Source organism: Gymnoscopelus microlampas (assembly GCF_963454915.1).
Source record: "Gymnoscopelus microlampas genome assembly, chromosome: 8".
NCBI lineage: Eukaryota > Metazoa > Chordata > Actinopteri > Myctophiformes > Myctophidae > Gymnoscopelus > Gymnoscopelus microlampas.
Genome location: NC_139945.1, coordinates 13,783,648 through 13,804,592, shown reverse-complemented (window position 1 = coordinate 13,804,592; position 20,945 = coordinate 13,783,648). Strand labels below are relative to the sequence as shown.

The 20,945-nt window shown below is 42.4% G+C and overlaps 1 protein-coding gene across 1 annotated transcript in view; it reads left to right on the top strand.

The window, feature by feature from the left end:
* The window catches only part of tenm4 (teneurin transmembrane protein 4), a 359,498-nt gene that overhangs the window by 306,552 nt on the left and 32,001 nt on the right, over nucleotides 1–20,945 (top strand). Inside the window, 6 exon segments of the mRNA XM_084064566.1 lie at nucleotides 9,102–9,398; nucleotides 12,434–12,610; nucleotides 13,098–13,673; nucleotides 15,092–15,414; nucleotides 17,057–17,324; nucleotides 18,154–18,424. Of these exon segments, the coding sequence (XP_083920692.1) occupies nucleotides 9,102–9,398; nucleotides 12,434–12,610; nucleotides 13,098–13,673; nucleotides 15,092–15,414; nucleotides 17,057–17,324; nucleotides 18,154–18,424 (1,912 nt within the window).

Genomic DNA, 20,945 nt, shown 5'->3' with positions numbered 1-20,945 from the left:
ATATTCAAAGATTTGCACACATTTTCATGTTTTTTCAAAAATAGCAGATCTACAAGCTCATAGCGCTATGAGCTTGTAGATCTGCTGTTTTCTAATAGCCGAAGAGATCTAAAATGACAAAGATGCGTTCCCGGAGTGGATGGGTTAAGCATCACTTGCTCACGTGCGTGTTTTGTGTGAAAAAAGTGTTTGCAGTTAAGCTAAATAAGATCACAGGTTATTTCTCACAGTTTTACTGATTACCATATAACACTAAACAATGTTTTTATGATTTATACTTAATGAAGAATAAATACAGTTGACATCACTGCACAAAGTAAACAAGAGTGAACTTATTATTCATCATAAATATATATATATATTGAGATGACAAATATTTGATGTGTTGAACATTGATCAGTGCAGAGGCCAGTGTAAAGGTACATAATTGTAGTATTTGAGCGATGTTAAAAGCATTAGGATTGTTTCATGTTATACCACAGTTAGTCTGGACCTTGCATGGGCTTAGAGAGGCATTCTAACACAGGGGTTCCCAAACCTTTCCATGCGAGGGACCCTCACATTTCCGTATAGCCTCTGACTGTGCCCCCTTTTTACAATGGAAAAAAAGCCTTCAGGCTTTCTTGCGTATTTATCCTTTGTGCTCAATCAATCAATCAATCAATCAATCAATCAATACTGCCAAAAGCTCAAGTTGAGAGCTTGTAGATCAGCTATTTTTGAACATTTTAAAAGAATATTCGAAATGGCCAAAATAGGCCAGGTTGAAATTGGTTCAACTGGCACAATAATCTTTTGATTTGAAAACAAAAACTCTCTCTCTCTCTCTCTCTCTCGCTCTCTCTCTCTATATATATATATATATATATATATATACTGTATGTATATATTTATTTATTTCTTTATTTTCTCCTTTATTTTCTCCTTTCCAATTTGCCCACCTCCGGCCCCCGCTTTGAAAACCACTGCTCTGATATACCGTGCAATATTGGCACAGGTGTGCTGCTGATCTACGGTATAGCACTGGGCATTTGGCCTGGTGCCGTACAACCTATAGCCATTGTTCCTCCATTGCCTCGCATCTGCTTCCCTCAAGTTTTGCCTGTTAAAACAAATGTCCACAATTTAAAATAATTCCCCATGAGTGGGTTATTGTTCTCCGGGAAGGGGGTCCTGTAAGACCTCCCTGTAAGCCCTCTCTGTGCCTTCTATTCATCAGTACAGACCACAGCGGTCTTCTGTACATGACACTGGGCCTCTCTCAGCTATATGAAGAGGCCATGGGAGGTGAACATGCGTTCCTGTGTTTCCTGGAATGCCAGGGGGTAGGAGGGGCTTCCTTTGATGTCTAATGCCATAACCCATTAAGACCTGGAACGCATCTGTGTCACTTTTTTTATTTGAGCTAAAAAAGCATTATTTTACACTTTGGCTATTCAAAAATAGCTGATCTACAAGCTCGTAGCAGATCTACAGGCTCGTAGCGCGGCACTCGGTGCCGCGCTACGAGCCTGTAGATCTGCCATTTTTGAAAAATCGAGAAAATGTGTGCAATTTAATATATTTATATTCTTTTAAAGCGAACATTTTTAACTCAAATCTTTGCTTCCGGGGGTCCCTGCAGAACAAAACATTTTGAGATGGGGGTCCGTGGCCAAATACTTATCTTTTTTGGGGGACCTTGACATGAAAAAGTTTGAGAACCACTGATATAGAAGGTTTTTTTTTTTTTTTTTTTTTTCAGGAAACCGTTTCGGATTTAGATGACATTTTGCAGAATCGGAACCTCAATGGGTTAACCTCGCTAATCTCGACCCAAAAAGTAACTAAAAACTACCGATGACTTGAATTTGTCTCGGCAGCTTGACACGTGTTGTGACACTAAAAGTCTTGTTGTGTGCGGAGGCAGTCACCTCTGTAGAAAAGAGAAAGCGACCGCTGTGAATCCCGTTGTACTCCCCCCCCCCCCCCACCCCCTATCCCCAGTGGACCCCCAAAGAGGGGGTCCCGGGGTAAGGGGAGTCATTCTTCAGGCTCAAATTGCTCACGCTGGCCCAAGCCTTCAGGGAACCCGGGAGGGCGCACACTCATGAATCTTTTTGCTTTTAGTGTAAAGTAATCCTCTCAATTAGGTATTGGTGACATTAATTGCCTCTGGTGTAATCGTCCCCTTCACAGGCGACAGACCCCCAGCGTGCCTTTTTCTCAGCTCCAGACTGAAAGAGCGAGACTCCCCCCCCCCCCCCCCCCCCCCCTGCCAGCCGCGCTCTGGCGCTGCCACTGGAGAGGAGCCAAGGGGTGGCTTTTCCGACCCGGGCTGTTTTTAAGATGTCATTAAGCGCTGTCAAACGGCGTGCAAAAAGCACCAGCCGTTTGGTCGTACCTGAAGAGAAGCCATTTTAGATTAATCACAAAGACACCTTGAAGACATAATCAGAGATGGACAGGGACGTGCACAGATAGACTCTAGGTGGTGCTAGAGTATCTGCCCTTTGCCCTCTTGACCAGAAGTGCCCTTTTGAAAAAAATAAAAAAACATTTTCTTTTCTTCAGTTTACAGCAGGGGTCTTCAACAGGGGGTCCGGGACCCCTAGGGGGTCCTCAGAGTTACTACAGGGGGTCCGCCAAATCTTTGTGTGAAATGATTTTTCTTTTACCATAACCACTCGAAACCGCATCCCTTTTCTGAGGAGAACTTTAGCTAAAATAGCCGATCTACAAGCCCACAACGCCTCGCACTGCGAGGCGTTGTGGGCTTGTAGATCGGCTATTTTTGGCAAAGAGGTATAGGTGTAGAGGGAAAAAAGAGCAGACCAAGTAAACAAAAAAAAGTATAATTTACTTGAGCACCTGCCCCTCAAAATGTCTGTGCACGCCACTGGAGATGGACAAAGTACTCAATTCCAGCACTTGAGTCAAAGAGTACTCCGGGTGAAATGTTACTCCACTAGTGAAAGTTTCTCTGTCAAATGTGTACTTATACTTTTAAAATTACTTCAAAGCTTTTGAAAAGTATTCAAACGTACAAATTACAGTAGTTAATTCATAATGGTACATTTTTTTCCCTTCCTGTAAATGAAGTAGAGTCTAAAGTACAACATTTGTCTTTGAAATGTAGTGGAAGAAAAGTTATAAGTATCCAAAAGCACAAATACCCCAAAGTACAGATACTCAAAATATCGTCTCTGTCTCGTGGAAACTGTCCAAAACGACTTACTTACTCAGGATTCAAATTCAAAATTCAAAAATAGCCAAAAACAGCAGATCTGCAAGCTCCAAATGCGCCGCTTCGCGCCCCGTTTCAAACTTGTAGATCTGCTACTTTTGATGCTTTTGTGATAGAGCGTTAAGTTGCGAAAAAAAACACAAAAAGTTAAAGAGGTGGTGCCATGGTTTTGCACTTTTTCTGTTTTTCATGTGTCTATGAGGTTGATAGAACTTCATTAAGCCCCCTGGTGGTGTTTTTATGGTGTTTTATGTCTTCTCTGACTATTTTGAGTTTCTACCTGGAGGCTGAAACCTTGAGGGTCAAACGTGCCAATAGAGAAACAGCCCTTTAGTGACATAGTAAAAACATGCCCTCCCCCTCATTATCATAACACAACAGGTGTGGGCATGAGGAGGAGGAGGGACTAGGACAGGTGGGTGGTGCTAAGGTGGTGGAGGAGGTGCTAAGGTGAGAACCAGGTATACTTAATGAACTGGAGGCGTGTCCACATAAAAACATAATTTTAACAATTTCTGTACATTTTCATTGCTATAGAGTGGGATCACTGAAAATCACAGCACCCCGTCTTTAAAATACGGAGATAAGCCCGACAGCAAAGTGCAGTACTCAAGGAAACATACTTGGCTTCTGTCCACCACAGCAGACACAGGCTTGTGCCAAAAAAAAACAGTCTCTGAATGAGACAGATGGCGTCAGAATCAGAGTGTTTCTCTGGCCTGCTAGAAAACGCTGCCTTTGGGAAGACCCCCCCCCCCCCCCCCGCTGTACATTTATGCCCTACTTCATCATACAAGAGTATCACACACAAGTAGTGAAAATAGCCGATCTACAAGCTCTACAGCAGGTCGCGTCACGATGCGTTGTGAGCTTGTCGATCGTCTATTTTCACTGTTTTAAAACGTGAATGATTAGACCCCTTCTGGGGTACCTCTGTTTCATCATGTCTGGCTTGTTATTTCTGCCATTCTAGTCTTTCCCCTTACTTTCAGTGTCTGAGAGCAGTTTTTTTTGTCTGAGAACAGTTTTTTGAAAAAAAGAAATAATAATAATGTTTTCAAGATTTTTCAAAAATAGCAGATCTACAAGCTCATAGCGCGGCACTCGGTGCCGCGCTATGAGCTTGTAGATCTGCTATTTTTGAAAAGCCAAAGAAATCTAAAGTGACACAGATGCGTTCCAGGTCTTAATGGGTTAAGTACTATACCTAGGTACAACTATATTTTTCAATATTTTATCCTTCTACTCCACTACATGTCAGAGGTATAAAGTATATATTCGAGCTACTTTGCGGAATTTTATTATTAATGCAAAACCCACATTATATATTTCACGACGAAAATATCGAGGCACGTTGTGAGCGTGTAGATCTGCTATTTTTTGTAAAAGGCATTCATTGAAATATATCGTGTGGACGAGTCATTGCACTGTTGGTACTGGTATATTTTGATGCCAATACCTTTGTACTTTTACTCAAAGTCAAATTTTGAACACAGGCCTTTCATTGTGGAAGCGCTACTTTTACTTAAGTAAAACAAATGAGAGTACTTCTTCCCACACTGTAGGGTGTGTTCCGCCGGGCTCATATGTGTACCGCGACACGCGGTCATTAACTGTGTCCCCATTAAAACCTAACTATTTTAATCATTTCTTGGACAAGATATTAAATCGGGAAGATGAAGACCCAAGATTGGCACTTAGCATTCTACATCAAGGGCGAGCGCCTTGCATCTGGCAACGACCGCACGTAAAATAAAATCAAATAATAATTCCAGGAGGTCACTCGGCGGATCGTGTCAAGATAACGAACACATTAATGTACTCCTCCACCTCCTGGTGTGATTTAGGAAAAAAAGATGCTGTTTTGCAACATTGCTTCAATACTGTAGCACTGCGGCCCCCCTTAACCCATTAAGACCTGAGGCCGCTTCTAAAACAATTCTAAATCGTAACAGTTTTTAGAAAAAATATATAAAAAAATAATTTTCACGATTTTTCAAAAATAGCAGATCTACAAGCTCATAGCGCGGCACTCGGTGCCGCGCTATGAGCTTGTATATCTGCTATTTTTAAATAGCCAAAGACATCTAAAGTGACACAGAAGCGTTCCAGGTATCAATGGGATAAGGGACACACTGAAGCAATGACTCTCAACCTCTTTCATTTCAAGGATCCCCAGTTTGTATCTCTGGGCAACCCCTCTAAACATCCTCAGTGTTTACAAGTGTACGCTCTCTGAGTTACACACCCCGAAGAAGGGTCCATTTGGAACCCCGGTGGTGGTCCCCCAACCCTTTGTTTTGTACCTGCAGGGTGGTTATCTAGTGCATTGGTTCTCAAAGTGGGGTCCGGGGACCCCCAGGGGTCCTTGAGGGGGTTCCAGGGGGTCCCCAGCAAAATATGTGAATATAGCATCACAATAATGTTAACCTTTTATACTTTGGCTATTCAAAAATAGCAGATATACAAGCTCATAGCTCGGCACCGAGTGCCGCGCTATGAGCTTGTAGATCTGCTATTTTTGAAAAATCTTGAAGATCCGTGCAAATCTTTGAATATATTTCTTTTAAACCGAACATTTTAACACAAATCTTTGCTTCTGGGAGCCCTTGGCACAACATTATTTTCAGATGGGGGTCCGCGGCCAAATATATATCAATTTGGGGGTCCCTGGCATGAAAAAGTTTGAGAAGCACTGATCTAGTGTAAACCACTGTGTCCAGTACGAGAGGAAACCTCTATACTACATTCTTTAAAGGTAGGGTACGTGATATTTTTTGGTTAAAACAAAAAGTATTTTGTTAAAAGGTTAAAGCACTATATTCTGATAGTAATCATTGCTATAGAGTGTTTGTTCAGTAACAGGAGTCTCCATGTCTCTCCAGCTCTTTAATAAACAGAAAATACATTTTTCGGTAGGTGTCAAAATCTCAGCCAATCAGGAGAAAGTACCAATTTTTAAGCTTAATTTGTATAGTGTTCCAGTTCCAATTTTGCCTGCTCAATTCTTAGTGTCATCACTTCCAATTTCACTTGTTTAATCTATATCCTGATTGAGTTCTCTATCCTGATTGGATAAAATTGGAAATTAAACTGAAACTGAAACGAAAATGCATTTTCTGTTTTATAAAGAGCTGGAGAGACGAGGAGACTCCTTTTACTGAACAAACACTCTATAGCAATGACTACTATCAGAATATAGAGCTATTTAGCACTTATTTTAACCAAAGAAAATCACTTACCCTACCTTTAAATAAATGGTGCATTTATATAGCGCTTTTATCCAAAGCGCTTTACGTAGATTGTGCATTACATACATTCACCCATTCACACACACATTCACACACCGATGGCGGAGGAAACCATGCAAGGCACCAACCTGCTCATCGGGAGCAATTAGGGGTTCGGCGTTTTTCGCTCAAGGACACTTCGACACTAACTCTGGGGGGAGCCCGGGATCGAACTGGGCACCTCGCGGTTCTCATCCGGCCCCGCTCTACCGACCACTCCACCCCTGAGCCACTGCCACCGCCCCATAAAGAATTTTATGGCCCGATAAAAAAAGGTTTTCATTGTCCTGTATCGCATGATAAATGTTTTACCCCATTGAGACCTGAAGCCGAGTCTATATGTCTCCTAAATCTCAACAGTTTTCTGGATAACGTATGTTTCTATATCAGTGGTGCTCAATCTTTTTCATGTCAAGGACCCCCAAAATTATATGTATTTGGCCGCGGACCCCCATCAACATATGTTGTTCCAGGGACCCCCAGAAGCAAAGATTTGAGTATATTCAAAGATTTGCACACATGTTCATGATTTTTCAAAAATAGCAGATATACAAGCTCATAGCGCGGCACTCGGTGCCGCGCTATGAGCTTGTATATCTGCTATTTTTGAATAGCCCAAAGTGTAAATGAATGCTTTTTAGCTCAAATCTAAAAATGACACAGTTCCAGGTCTTAATGGGTTAACGCATCCACCTCATGGAAGCGTAACAACTTAGTTGAGATATTTCAGGAATTGTTTCCTTTATTTATTTATTTTTTTTCATACTTTTTTGTGCTAAACAAAGTGGTCGATGGAAGTGATTGTACCGTCTCTGGGCTGTCACACGGTCAAACCCTGGAGTGCTAATTGATCTTTGAAATTGTCCGAGTGGACGAGTTACGGGGGCCCCTTTTCACGCGTTTACGCACAGCAGAGTTTAACCCATTAAGAGCGGGAAAGAATCTGTGTCTTTTTTCAGATTTCTTTGGGCTATTCAAAAATAGCATATCTACAAGCTCACAGCGCGGCACCGAGTGCCGCGCTGTGAGCTTGTAGATCTGCTATTTTTGAAAAATCGTTACAATTTGAGCAAATCTTTGAAAATATATATATTTTAAAAACCAACATTTTTAACTCAAATCTTTGCTTCTGAGGGGATTCTACAAATAATTTTTATGTTTCTATAATCAGTGGTTCTCAAACTTTTTCATGTCAAGGACCCCCAAAATGATATGAATTTTGGCCGCGGACCCCCATCTGAAAATATTTTGTTCCAGGGACCCCCCCAGAATTAAAAATGTGCGCTACAAAAAAATATATATTTTCAAAGATTTGAACACATTTTCAAGATTCTTCTAAAAAATAGCAGATCTACAAGCTCATAGCGCGGCACTCGGTGCCGCGCTATGAGCTTGTATATCTGCTATTTTTTGAATAGCCAGAGAAATCTAAAAATGTCACACAGACGCGTTCTCCGGTCTTAAAGGGTTAATTAACACTCAGACAGTGGCTGTTTAGTGGCTGAGCCTCTTTGCCGCTGACCTGGACGTCGTGATTCGTGGCCTTTCACGGATCACCGCGTTCAGTGGCTTTGGCGGTGCTGTGATCACCGTGCCGCTCAGGGCGCACCCGTAGCATCCTCACAAACGGTCACGGGTGGAACCATTGACGGTGAAGTGTCGTTCAAACGCAACTCAAGTTCTTTTGATTTCATCTTCAAGGAGGGGAATCGATTTTTGTGTCTTTTTCTTCTTTTTTTCCCCCCGTTTTTCCAATTTGAGGAAATGGCCGAGTAAAATGACTGTCATCAGTGTGCCTGGTAATTCTTTTTTTTCCCTGTGAGGAGGGTGGAAATGATTTTAATGATTAGTGGGACTCTTATGTTTCTTGCATGAATAGGCAGGCTCCCACTAAGACTCTGCTGAATTTTCTTTCTTTTTTTGTACAAACAAAGAGATATGGTAATTTTCGTAATTTCATCACTTCAATGGCTCCTGCACTCCTGAGATACGGCTCTATGGTTGTAATTAAAAACTATTAAAAGGAGAATATGAAATAATCACTTTTGGAGATAGAAAATCTGCTCAATTTTCTCTGCTTCCAAATAGCATTGTGCTGAAAGTGAAAAACCACAAACCACAAACTTTCAACGGTATTTATTCTCTGTCGGAGGAATACATAAACCTCAGATATGATACTGTATGTCCTTGCTGTCGGGCAGAAACCTTGTATATCCATATTTCAACTTATGTTTTCTGGTGAAGTCATGCCCTACTTCGTCTGTCATGTAAAAGTTGCCAAAATATCTAGATCTACAAGCTCCCAACATACTGTATCCCAGTGCGACGCTTGTAGATTTGTTATTTTTGCTACTTTTGAAAAACGTTGCAATTAAAAGTGACAGTGTTTGTGTGTCTGTTGGTTTCATAAATATTGAACCAATGAAAAGTAACAACAGGACTAAATAATAACTACATTGGATCCATTGGAATACAGATTCATTTTTCCTGAAAAGTAGCGGTTTTGGACATCCAAGGTTTCCACCCGACCGCGATGTTATATTATACGTGTCTAATTCTATTCCTTCCCTCTCGTCATCACGCAGGTTCATAACAGGAACCTGCTGTCACTGGACTTCGACCGGATCACCAGGACGGAGAAGGTCTACGACGACCACAGGAAGTTCACGTTACGGATCCACTACGACCACGCGGGCCGCCCCACGCTCTGGGCACCCAGCAGTCGCTTGAACGGCGTCAATGTCACCTACTCCGCCGGCGGGCACGTGGCGGGCATCCAGAGAGGCACCATGTCCGTCCGCATGGAGTACGACCAGAACGGCAGGATCGTCTCGCAGATCTTTGCCGATGGTAAATCGTGGAGCTACACTTACCTGGAAAAGGTGAGGAAGCATCGAGAGCGGGGGCAGTAATGGAACGTACTTTGTGGGAACGAGAAGTTAACCCCATTAAGACCTGGAACGCATCTGTATCATTTTTAGATTTCTTTGGCTACTTTTTTTTTTACTCAAATCTTTGCTTCTGGGGATTCTACAAATGTCTTCTAAATCCTAACAGTTCTTTTGAAAATAACTATAATATCAGTGGTTCTCAAACTTTTTCATCTCAAGGACCCCTAAAATGATGTATTTGGCCGCTGACCCCCATCTCAAAATTCTGGACCTCCCAGAAGCAAAGATTTGAGTTTCAAATGTTTGCTTTACAAAAATATATATATTTGCGCAAATTTTCACAATTTGTACAGTGTACAGCAGTGGTTCTCAAACTTTTTCACGCCAAGGACCCCCAAATTTATATGTATTCGATTGCGGCCCCCCTTCATTTTCGATATTTTTTTACTATCAAAAATAGCAGATGTACAAGCTCGCTGTGAGCTTGTACATCTGCTATTTTTGAATAGCCAACGTATAAATGGATGTGTGGTGGTTATTAGCTAATTTTGCTGGGAACCCCCTGGAACCCCCTCATAGCGCGGCACCGAGTGCCGCACTATGAGCTTGTAGATCTGCTATTTTTTTTTAAACATTTGTAACATAGTTTTTGTTCCAGGCACCCCCAGAAGCAAAGATTTGAGTTACAGTATAAATATATTCAAAGATTTGCACACATTTTTCAAAAATAGCAGATCTACAAGCTCATAGAGCGGCACTCCAAAGAAATCTAAAGTGACAGAGATGCCTCCCTGGATTGAATGGTTAAAGCTATAAAACTAGGCTAAGTTTGAACTTAGTGTGAGGTGGTGCAACTGACTCCTGGTGTTGATACTGTAGGGTAAGAGAGAAAATGAAAAAGGGCACGTGAGGATATGGTGTTAAGTGAGATACTGTAGAATACATACTTTATATAGGGTATAGCAATGGAAGCTTGTATACTCCAAAAGCTATCTTTTAACCACATGAACCGTAGTGTCCCTATTCCGGTGAACATTTGGTGAAAATAGCAGATCTTGTGAGCTTGTAGATCAGCTATTTCCGGCAAGGAGATATGGCGTAGGTAGGGGCGGGTAAAAAAGGAGCGGACCTAGAATGGAGCCCTGTGGGACCCTGGTGCCACAGGGCCAACGAGGCATGAAGGGATTAAGGGGTTAATCCTCGAGTCATCTTCAGGCTCAGTTACAGAAATGTGATAAAAAGCGTGTCTGTTGCATCTCACACACATTACAGTGTGTGTTGTAAATGTTAACCCAGTTTGCCAAGCCGCTGTGTTCGGCCCCAAAAATAGAACAATGGCGTGATATGTCGCCTTCTTGCTCTCCAATTAAAGGAAAGATGTCTATGGAAGACATTTAAAAGGGCTCTATGGGTTTAACATTTAATACAAAAACGGCAGCGAGTCACCCTGTTAATAGTCTGAAGCCAATTTTACAGCCGCCACTAAGCGAGGAGACGTTGGCAGCGTGTTGTGACAGCCCCAGAAATGATTTAAAGACATCATTTATTTGCTTATGGAGCCTGGCGACTCGTTAAAACTTCTAGCGCCGTCATGCTGTGCAGATCAAAAGATTCAGCAAACATGGAACAAGAAGCCCTGCCGGCGTGCTTCTGAAACCAATCTCTTACTGACATCTTAACCCGTTAAGACCGGGAATGTCATTTTTTTGATTTCTTTGGCTATTAAAAAATACCAGATATACAGTACAAGCTCATAGCCGCGCTACGAGCTTGTAGATCTGCTATTATAATTGTTTTAATTGTGAAAAAGTTGTTCAAATCTTTGAATATATATATTTTTTTAACACTTTAACTCAAATCTTTGCTTCTGGGGGATTCTACAAATGTCTTCTAAATCCTAACAGTTTTTTTGAAAAGAATGATGTTGCTATAATATCAGTGGTCCTCAAACTTTTTTCATGGCAAGGAAAGACCCCCAAAATGATATGTATTTGGCCCTCAAAATATGTTGTTCCAGGGACTCAAGGGATATTCAAAGATTTTGCACACATTTTCACAATATTTTTTTTTTTTACAGATCTACAAGCTCGTAGCGCTGCCGGTCTTAAGGGGTTAATGTCAGGGGGATATGAGCCGCCTCCCTTTCAAGACGTGAATTGGATTGGGTTGGACTCGGACCTGCATGCCTAATTTGTGCTTGTGTGCGTTTTGACATTTTGTTTGTCCTTTATTTGGCCGTGTGCCACGTACGGCCCAATCCCGTGTACATCGCCAACCCTATAAAACCCATCCACATTTTGACTGAATAACTGTGCACTGTGAAAGTGCTCAGGTAACAGTGCAGAGCCACTCATTAAAAACTACTTTGAGTTATGTTTGACCCGTGGCCGCTTCCCCTTGTATAGTTTTATAGCGGCATCATTGCTATAGTTATTTTATAAAGGGGGTATTATTTTGTGGCGATCTTTAAACGGGCGTCCGCTGGGGCGGGGGGGGGGGGGGGGGGGGACTGATGAATGAGAGGCATAACGAGAAAAGAGCACATCAGATATTACATTGTCTCCCAATGCAGTTGCATGGATCCAATTATGTCCAAGTTAACCCTTTAAGAGCGGGAACGCATCTGTGGCCTTGTTTGATTTGAGCTAAAAAAAAAGCATTATGTTACACTTTGGCTACTCAAAAATAGCAGATCTACAAGCTCGTAGCGCGGCACCGAGTGCCGCGCTACGAGCTTGTAGATCTGCTATTTTTTGGAAAATGTGTGAAAATGTGTGCAAATCTTTCAATATATGTATTCTTTTAAAGTGAACATTTTTAAACTCGAATCTTTGCTTCTGGGAGTCCCTGGAATACATTTTTTGAGATGGGGGTCCGCAGCCAAATACATACATAATTTTGGGGGTCCTTGACAATTATGAAAATGTTTGAGAAGAATGAAGCAACACAAGTTTTTTTTTTTAAACGGCTTCAGGTCTTAATGGGTTTTAAAGCATTAAAGAAACCGTTTCACTCTCTCCACACAGTCGATGGTGCTGCTGCTCTACAGCCAGCGGCAGTACATCTTCGAGTTCGACAAGAACGACCGCCTCTCCTCGGTGACCATGCCCAACGTGGCCCGGCAGACCCTGGAGACCACGCGCTCCATCGGCTACTACCGCAACGCCTACCGGCCGCCCGAGGGCAACGCCTCGGTCTTCCAGGTAGGGATGGGTATTGGCAACAATCTCACGATACGATACGTATCACGATACTTGGGTCACGATACGATTATATTGCGATACGTATCACGATATGTGGGTCGTATCACGATATTGCAATATATTGCGATATATTGCGATATATTGCGACATATTGCGATATATTGCGATATATTGCGACATATTGCGACATATTGCGATATATTGCGACATATTGCGACATATTGCGATATATTGCGACATATTGCGACATATTGCGATATATTGCGATATATACATATATCACAACTACATATTGTTTATATATACACTACATATTGGGTAGCTGCAGATCTGTGATAGGTTCTTAGAATGTTTTTCATAAAGCCTGTATCTGAAAAAAAAATTCAAAAAAATCGCGGTATCGATACTGGAGTATCGATACAGTATCGCGAAATGAAATATCGCGATATATCGCGAAATCGCTAATATCGCCCATCCCTACTTCCAGGACTACAGCGAGGACGGCCAGCTGCTGCAGACCACCTTCATGGGCACGGGCCGCCGCGTCGTCTACAAGTACGGCAAGCTGTCCAAGCTGCTGGAGATCCTGTACGACACCACGCGCGTGGCCTTCTCCTACGACGAGGCGGCGGGCATGCTGAAGACGGTCAACCTGCAGAGCGAGGGCTTCGCCTGCACCATCCGCTACCGGCAGATCGGCCCGCTCATCGACCGGCAGATCTTCCGCTTCAGCGAGGAAGGGATGGTGAACGCCCGCTTCGACTACGTCTACGACAACAGCTTCCGCGTCACCAGCATGCAGGCGGTCGTCAACGAGACGCCGCTGCCCATCGACCTGTACCGCTACGACGACGTGTCGGGCAAGACGGAGCAGTTCGGCAAGTTCGGCGTCATCTACTACGACATCAACCAGATCATCACCACGGCCGTCATGACGCACACCAAGCACTTTGACGCCTACGGCCGCGTCAAGGAGGTGCAGTACGAGATCTTCCGCTCGCTCATGTACTGGATGATGGTGCAGTACGACAACATGGGCCGCGTGGTGGCCAAGGAGCTGAAGGTAAAAAAGCCCTATACTCTCCTTCAAAAAAACAACCTAAAAGAGTACCTTCAGGTGGTACTCTTTTAGTACATTTACTCAAGCGCTGTACATAACCCATTGAGACCTGAAGCCGATTCTACATGTCTCCTAAATCTCAACAGTTTTCTGAAAAACGTATGTTTCTATATCAGAGGTGCTCAATCTTTTTCATGTCAAGGACCCCCAAAATTATATGTATTTGGCCGCCGACCCCCATCAAAATATTTTGTTCCAGGGACCCCCCAGAAGCAAAGATTTGAGTTCAAAATGTTCGCTTTAAAATATATATATTCAAAGATTTGCACACATTTTCACGAATTTTCAAAAATAGCAGATCTACAAGCTCGTAGCGCGGCACTCGGTGCCGCGCTATGAGCTTGTAGATCTGCTATTTTTGAATAGCCCAAAGTGTAAAATAATGCTTTTTAGCTCAAATCTAAAAATGACACAGTTCCAGGTCTTAATGGGTTAAGTACAATTTTGAGTTACCTTTACTTTACTGGGGGTATTTCCAATTGTCTATACTTTTACTTCTACTCCACTACATCTCAGTCCCAAATATTGTACTTTCACTCCACTACAGTTATTTGAAAACTTTGGTTACTAGTTACTTTGCAGATATAAATGATTACATTATAAAACATACATTAACCACTTTACCCCTAACCAAGGCTGTTTGAAAATAGCAGATGTGAGCTCGTACTGTAGATCTGCTATTTTCAAACATTTTAGTACTTTTACTTTTGGTACTTAAAGTACATTTTGATACCAATACTTTTTAACTTTTATTCAAGTACATTTTTTATTCCAGACTTTTACTTGTAACGGAGTACTAGCTCTACATTGCAGTATTGATTTGATACTTTTACTTAAGTAAAACATTAGTACTTTTCCCACCACTGCCTTGTAGTTGAACTGTCAGGGACGTGCACAGATAGACTCTAGGTGGTGCTGGAGCACCTGCCCTTTGCCCTCTTGACCAGAAGTGCCCTTTCGAAAAAAAGAAAAAAAACTTCTTTTTTTTTCCAGGTTTACAGCAGGGGTCTTCAACAGGGGGTCCGGGACCCCTAGGGGGTCCTCAGAGTTACTACAGGGAGTCCGCCAAATCTTTATGTGATATGATTTTTATTTTTAGCCACTCGAAACCTAGCATCCCTTTTCTGAGGAGAACTTTAGCCAAAAATAGCAGATCTACAAGCTGCTATTTTTTGGCAAAGAGGTATAGGTGTAGAGGGAAAAAAGAGCAGACCAAGTAAACCCAAAAAAAAGTATAATTTACTTGAGCACCTGCCCCTCAAAATGTCTGTGCACGCCACTGTGAACTGTACTTTTTCACTTTCAAGTTTTTCCTGCCAAACCTCTAATAAAGCATTCAATGGATTCTTATCAACCATAAGGTGGGGCCCTACGCCAACACCACGCGCTACACGTACGAGTACGACGCCGACGGACAGCTGCAGGTGGTCTCGGTCAACGACAAGCCGCTGTGGCGGTACAGCTACGACCTGAACGGAAACCTGCACCTCCTCAGCCCCGGGAACAGCGCCCGGCTCACGCCGCTACGCTACGACGTCCGGGACCGCATCACGCGCCTGGGCGACGTGCTGTACCGCATGGACGAGGACGGCTTCCTCAGGCAGCGCGGGAACGACTTCTTTGACTACAACTCCGCCGGCCTGCTGGTCAAGGTCTACAACAGAGCGAGCGGCTGGAGCATCAGGTTAGGGTTGTTTTTTTTCTTTTCTTTAACCCATTGAGACCTGAAGCCGATTCTACATGTCTCCCTAAATCTCAACAGTTTTCTGAAAAACGTATGTTTCTATGTCAGTGGTGCTCAATCTTTTTCGTGTCAAGGACCCCCAAAATGATATGTATTTGGCCACGGACCCCCATCAAAATATTTTGTTCCAGGGACCCCCCAGAAGCAAAGATTTGAGTTAAAAATGTTCGCTTTAAAAATATATATATTCAAAGATTTGCACACATTTTCACGATTTTTCAAAAATAGCAGATCTACAAGCTCGTAGCGCGGCACTCGGTGCCGCGCTACGAGCTTGTATATCTGCTATTTTTGAATAGCCCAAAGTGTAAAATAATGCTTTTTAGCTCAAATCTAAAAATGACACAGTTCCAGGTCTTAATGGGTTAAAGCGATTATTCTATTGATTACCTTACCAATTCATTGAATAACCCACTCAGACCGGGAAAGCATCTGTCATTTTAGATTTTAACCACTTAAACCATTATCTTATACTTTGACTATTCGAAAATAGCAGATATACGAGCTTGTAGATCTGCTATTTTTTTTTTAAAGATCATGAAAATTTCTGCAAATCTTTGAATTTATATATTCTTAAAGCGAACATTAGTAACTCAATTCTTTGTTTCTGGGGATTCTACAAATGTACCCAAAAAATGTACAAAATGATATGTATTTGGCCACGGACCGCCCCGTCTCAAAATATGTTGTTCCAGGGACCCCCCCAGAAGCAAAGATTTGAGTAAAAAAAAATCGCTTAAAAAAGATTATATATATATTCAAAGATTTGCACACATTTTCACGATTTAAAGAAAAATAGCAGATCTACAAGCTCATAGCGCTATGAGCTTGTAGATCTGCTATTTTTGAATTGCCAAAGTATAAAATAATGGCTTATGTGGTTACACACAGATGTGTTTCCCGGTCTTAATGGAATAATCGAGAAGCGTGGTTTATACATTTTTTTTTTAAATGTATAAACTTAAGTGTTATTTTATACTTTGTTGGACAACTGTGTCGTGCAAACATAGTGAAAATAGCTCATCTACAAGATCAACAATGAGGTATTTGAGGTATTTTTACTTTATTGGAGTATTTCCCATTTTCAGTACTTTTACTTCTACTCCACTACATCTCAGAGGCAAATATTGTACTTTTAATCCACTACAATTATTTGAAAACTTTAGTTACTAGTTACTTTGTAGATTTTGATTATTATTACAAAACGTACATTAACCACTTCAGCCCTATATATATTTTGGCCATTTTGAAAATAGCAGATCTATAAGCTCACAATGCGTCGCGATGTGACGCATTGTGAGCTTGTAGATCTGCTATTTTCAAAATATAATTAAAAAAAAACTTGTGAAATGGGACATTCTGCATAATGAGTACTTTTACTTTTGTACTTTAAGTACATTTTTATGCCAATACTTTTACTCACGCACATTTTTAATTTCACACTTTTACTCATGGAACAATGGAGTATTTCTACATTGCAGTATTGATACTTTTACTCAAGTACGTACTGTAGTACTGTTTCCACCACTGCAGGATTTAACCGTTTACACACCCTTTTTTTTAATTTTTATTACATGTACAGATACCGCTACGACGGCCTGGGCAGGCGGGTGTCCAGCAAGTCCAGCATGGGCCACCACCTGCAGTTCTTCTACGCCGACCTGTCCAGCCCCACGCGGGTCACCCACATGTACAACCACTCCAGCTCCGAGATCACCTCGCTCTACTACGACCTGCAGGGACACCTGTTCGCCATGGAGCTCAGCAGCGGAGACGAGTTCTACGTGGCGTGCGACAACATCGGCACGCCGCTGGCCGTGTTCAGCGGCTCGGGCATCATGATCAAGCAGGTGCGGTGGTGGAGGGCAGGGACGTGCACAGATAGACTCTATAGGTGGTGCTAGAGCACCTGCCCTTTGCCCTCTTGACCCTTTTGAAAAAAAGAAAAAAAAAAGTTTTTTTTTCCCAGTTTACAGCAGGGGTCTTCAACAGGGGGTCCGGGACCCCTAGGGGGTCCTCAGAGTTACTACAGGGGGTCTGCCAAATCTTTATGTGATATGATTTTTCTTTTTACCATAACCGCTCGAAACCTAGCATCCCTTTTCTGAGGAGAACTTTAGCCAAAAATAGCAGATCTGCAAGCTCGCAAGAAACCTTGTACTGTATCTCCATTTTTGGGGCGGTGTAGCCGCCCCCTATAAGTGAGTTTTGGACACCGACCAAAAAATTTGTATACCCCCTAACCCTTCCATTGTTAATGCAAATCGATACTTTTTTCATATCAGCCAATCACATTACAGCTAGTGTCATCACCACTAACTGTAATGTGATTGGCTGACTTTGCAAATTCAGGAATGTGATTGGCTAGCGAAACACATGACACATGTGCAGCCCTATGAATAGCAGTATGGACTTTAAAAAAAGTTAATCATTCTTTTTTTAAAGTGAGTCATGTTGTGATGACCACACACCGCCCACTTCACACTGGGTGTGATTTTTTAAAAACTTTTTGTGTTTATTCGTAAATTAGCGCCCCTACTTGATCGTATACTACAGCGTCACACAAGCATCAAAAGTACAGTAGCAGATCTACAAGCTTTCGAAATCTACATCTAAATCTACAGTACAGTACCAGTGCTGTGAGTTAAACATACGTTTCCCTACCCTCTGAACCAACAGGTGCTCCACACGGCGTTCGGCGAGGTGTACCTGGACACCAACCCCGGCCTCCAGCTGGTGGTGGGCTACCAGGGGGGTCTGTACGAGCCGCTGAGCCGGCTGGTGCACATGGGCCGCCGGGACTACGACGTGCTGGCGGGCCGCTGGACCACGCCCGACCACGAGGTGTGGTCGCGCCTCAACGGCAACCACATCGTGCCCTTCAACCTGTACATGTTCAAGAGCAACAACCCGCTCAGCAACAACCAGGAGATCAAGTGCTACATGACCGGTAAGGTTTGATGCCGGGCTGAGCCCCGGATTCTTTAGTACATTGGTTCTCAAAGTGGGGTCCGGGGACCCCCAGGGGTACTTGAGGGGGTTCCAGGGGGTCCCCAGCTAGATGATGGACAGGAACCAAATGGACCCTTATGGGTCTGTAACTCTGAGAGTGTACAAATGGAACCAAATGGACCCTGACGGGTCCATTTGGTTCCATTTGTACACTCTCAGAGTTACATTAACATTGGTTTTACAATGTGAATTGGAGGTATAAATGCCATTAAATGGGGGTCCGTAGCCTAATGCAGGTCAAACTGGGGGTCCTTGAAATTAAAATGGTTGAGAATCACTGCTAGAGAGCCGTAAAAACCTTCTCTTATTGGGGTCCCTGGCTTATCTTTTCAAATGGGGGTCCGCGGGGTAATAAGTGTCAATTAGGGGGTCCTTGACACGAAAAAGTTTGAGAACCACTGGTCTAGTACAGTGTTTACACAAACAATGGTTGTTTTTTTTTGGGGGGGGGGTCGCGGACCCATTCTTATGGGTCACAAGTAAATATCCCTTTTTTGCCAGACCCAAGGGGTCGGCCTACATGAGGCTTTGTCCCTCTTTCGTCCATACATGGGCATAAAAGGGACCTCGGTCCATTTCGTCCATACATGGGCATAAAAGGGACCTCGGTTATTCTGGGTCTGGCAGAACCAGGTCTCCTGGTCTTGTTTTTAAATGTTCTTCGTTTTCATCTAAAATAAATCTCAAATTTGCGTGGGAACATACCCCCCTCCAGTAACAGCTAGACCATTGATTCTCAAAGTGGGGTCCGGGGACCCCGAGGGGTCCGTGAGGGAGTTCCAGGGGGTCCCCAGCTAAAGGATGGATACTTAGGAACCAAATGGACCCTAGAGGGTCTGTAACTCTGAGAGTGTACAAATGGAACCAATTGGACCCTTACGGGTCCATTTGGTTCCATTTGTACACTCTCAGAGTTAGAAAGAGTCCCAGAGATAGAAATACCATTCAATGGGGGTCCGTAAGCCCTAATGCATGTCAATCTGGGGGTCCTTGAAATTAAAATGGTTCAGAATCACTGCTGGAGCCGTATAAATCTTCTCTTATGGGGGTCCCTGGCATGCATATCTTTTCAAATGGGGGTCCGCGAGATAATAAGTGTCAATTTGGGGGTCCTCGACATGAAAACGTTTGAGAACCACTGAGCTAGACTATGTTATTGTTTTCCCCTGCAGGGAACCCTGCATTCTCCTTTTCAACTAAGTTGAAATGTGTCGCTGATAGATGGCTAGAATCCTTAGGATTATAGACCTAAAAAAAAAACATTACCTTCAAGTAAAGACTATGCTTTTGTCAGTGGCGTAAAATTGGAAGATTAACCCATTAAGACCTGAGGCCGCTTCTAAACATTTTAAAAATCCTAAAAAAAAAAATCGGAAAAAAATATTTAAAAAATAATTTTCACGATTTTTCAAAAATAGCAGATCTACAAGCTCATAGCGCGGCACTCGGTGCCGCGCTATGAGCTTGTAGATCTGCTATTTTTGAATAGCCCAAAGACATCTAAAGTGACACAGATGCGTTCCAGGTATCAATGGGTTAAAAAAAAACATTTCAGGGAGCCTCGAAACAGGAGAAACAATCAAATGAAATCGTTCGCTAATGGAAAAAAAGAAAATGATTGAAATGTATTCAATTATAATAGAGGTGGTGAGGCTGTTGTTGACAGATGTCAAGGGAGGGGCCTCCCAGGCAGAGAAATCAATAATGCACTGTGGTAACAAATAATGATAATAATAAAATGTCAGTTTCACGCACAGGGGAAGAGGAATAGAGCCGTGGATCAGGGCCTACTTATGGGCATACATAGATCATGTTTATTTGAATGATTAATCTATCCATTGTGTTCTGGCTCCTATTCATCAGTATCACAATAAATAAAAAAAATTCAAGGTTTTAAAGTAAGTAAGAAAATACCATGACATTTCTTTTGTACATTATTTTTTTTAATATTAATGTTATAGTGTCGCTGTCGGGCAGAAACCTCTTATCTCCATAGTATTAACTTATTTTTTTTTTAACACATTGTGTGCCAGAGGTTTATTAACCCATTGAGACCTGAAGCCAATTCTACATGTCTCCTAAATCTCAACAGTTTTCTGAAAAACGTATGTTTCTATATCAGTGGTGCTCAATCTTTTTCATGTCAAGGACCCCCACAATGATATGTATTTGGCCGTGGACCCCCATCAAAATATCTTGTTCCAGGGACCCCCCAGAAGCAAAGATTTGAGTTAAAAATGTTCGCTTTAAAAATATACATATTCAAAGATTTGCACACATTTTCAAGATTTTTCAAAAATAGCAGATCTACAAGCTCATAGCGCGGCACTCGGTGCCGCGCTATGAGCTTTTATATCTGCTATTTTTGAATAGCCCAAAGTGTAAAATAATGCTTTTTAGCTCAAATCTAAAAATGACACAGTTCCAGGTCTTAATGGGTCCCGACTAACGCCTGGAAC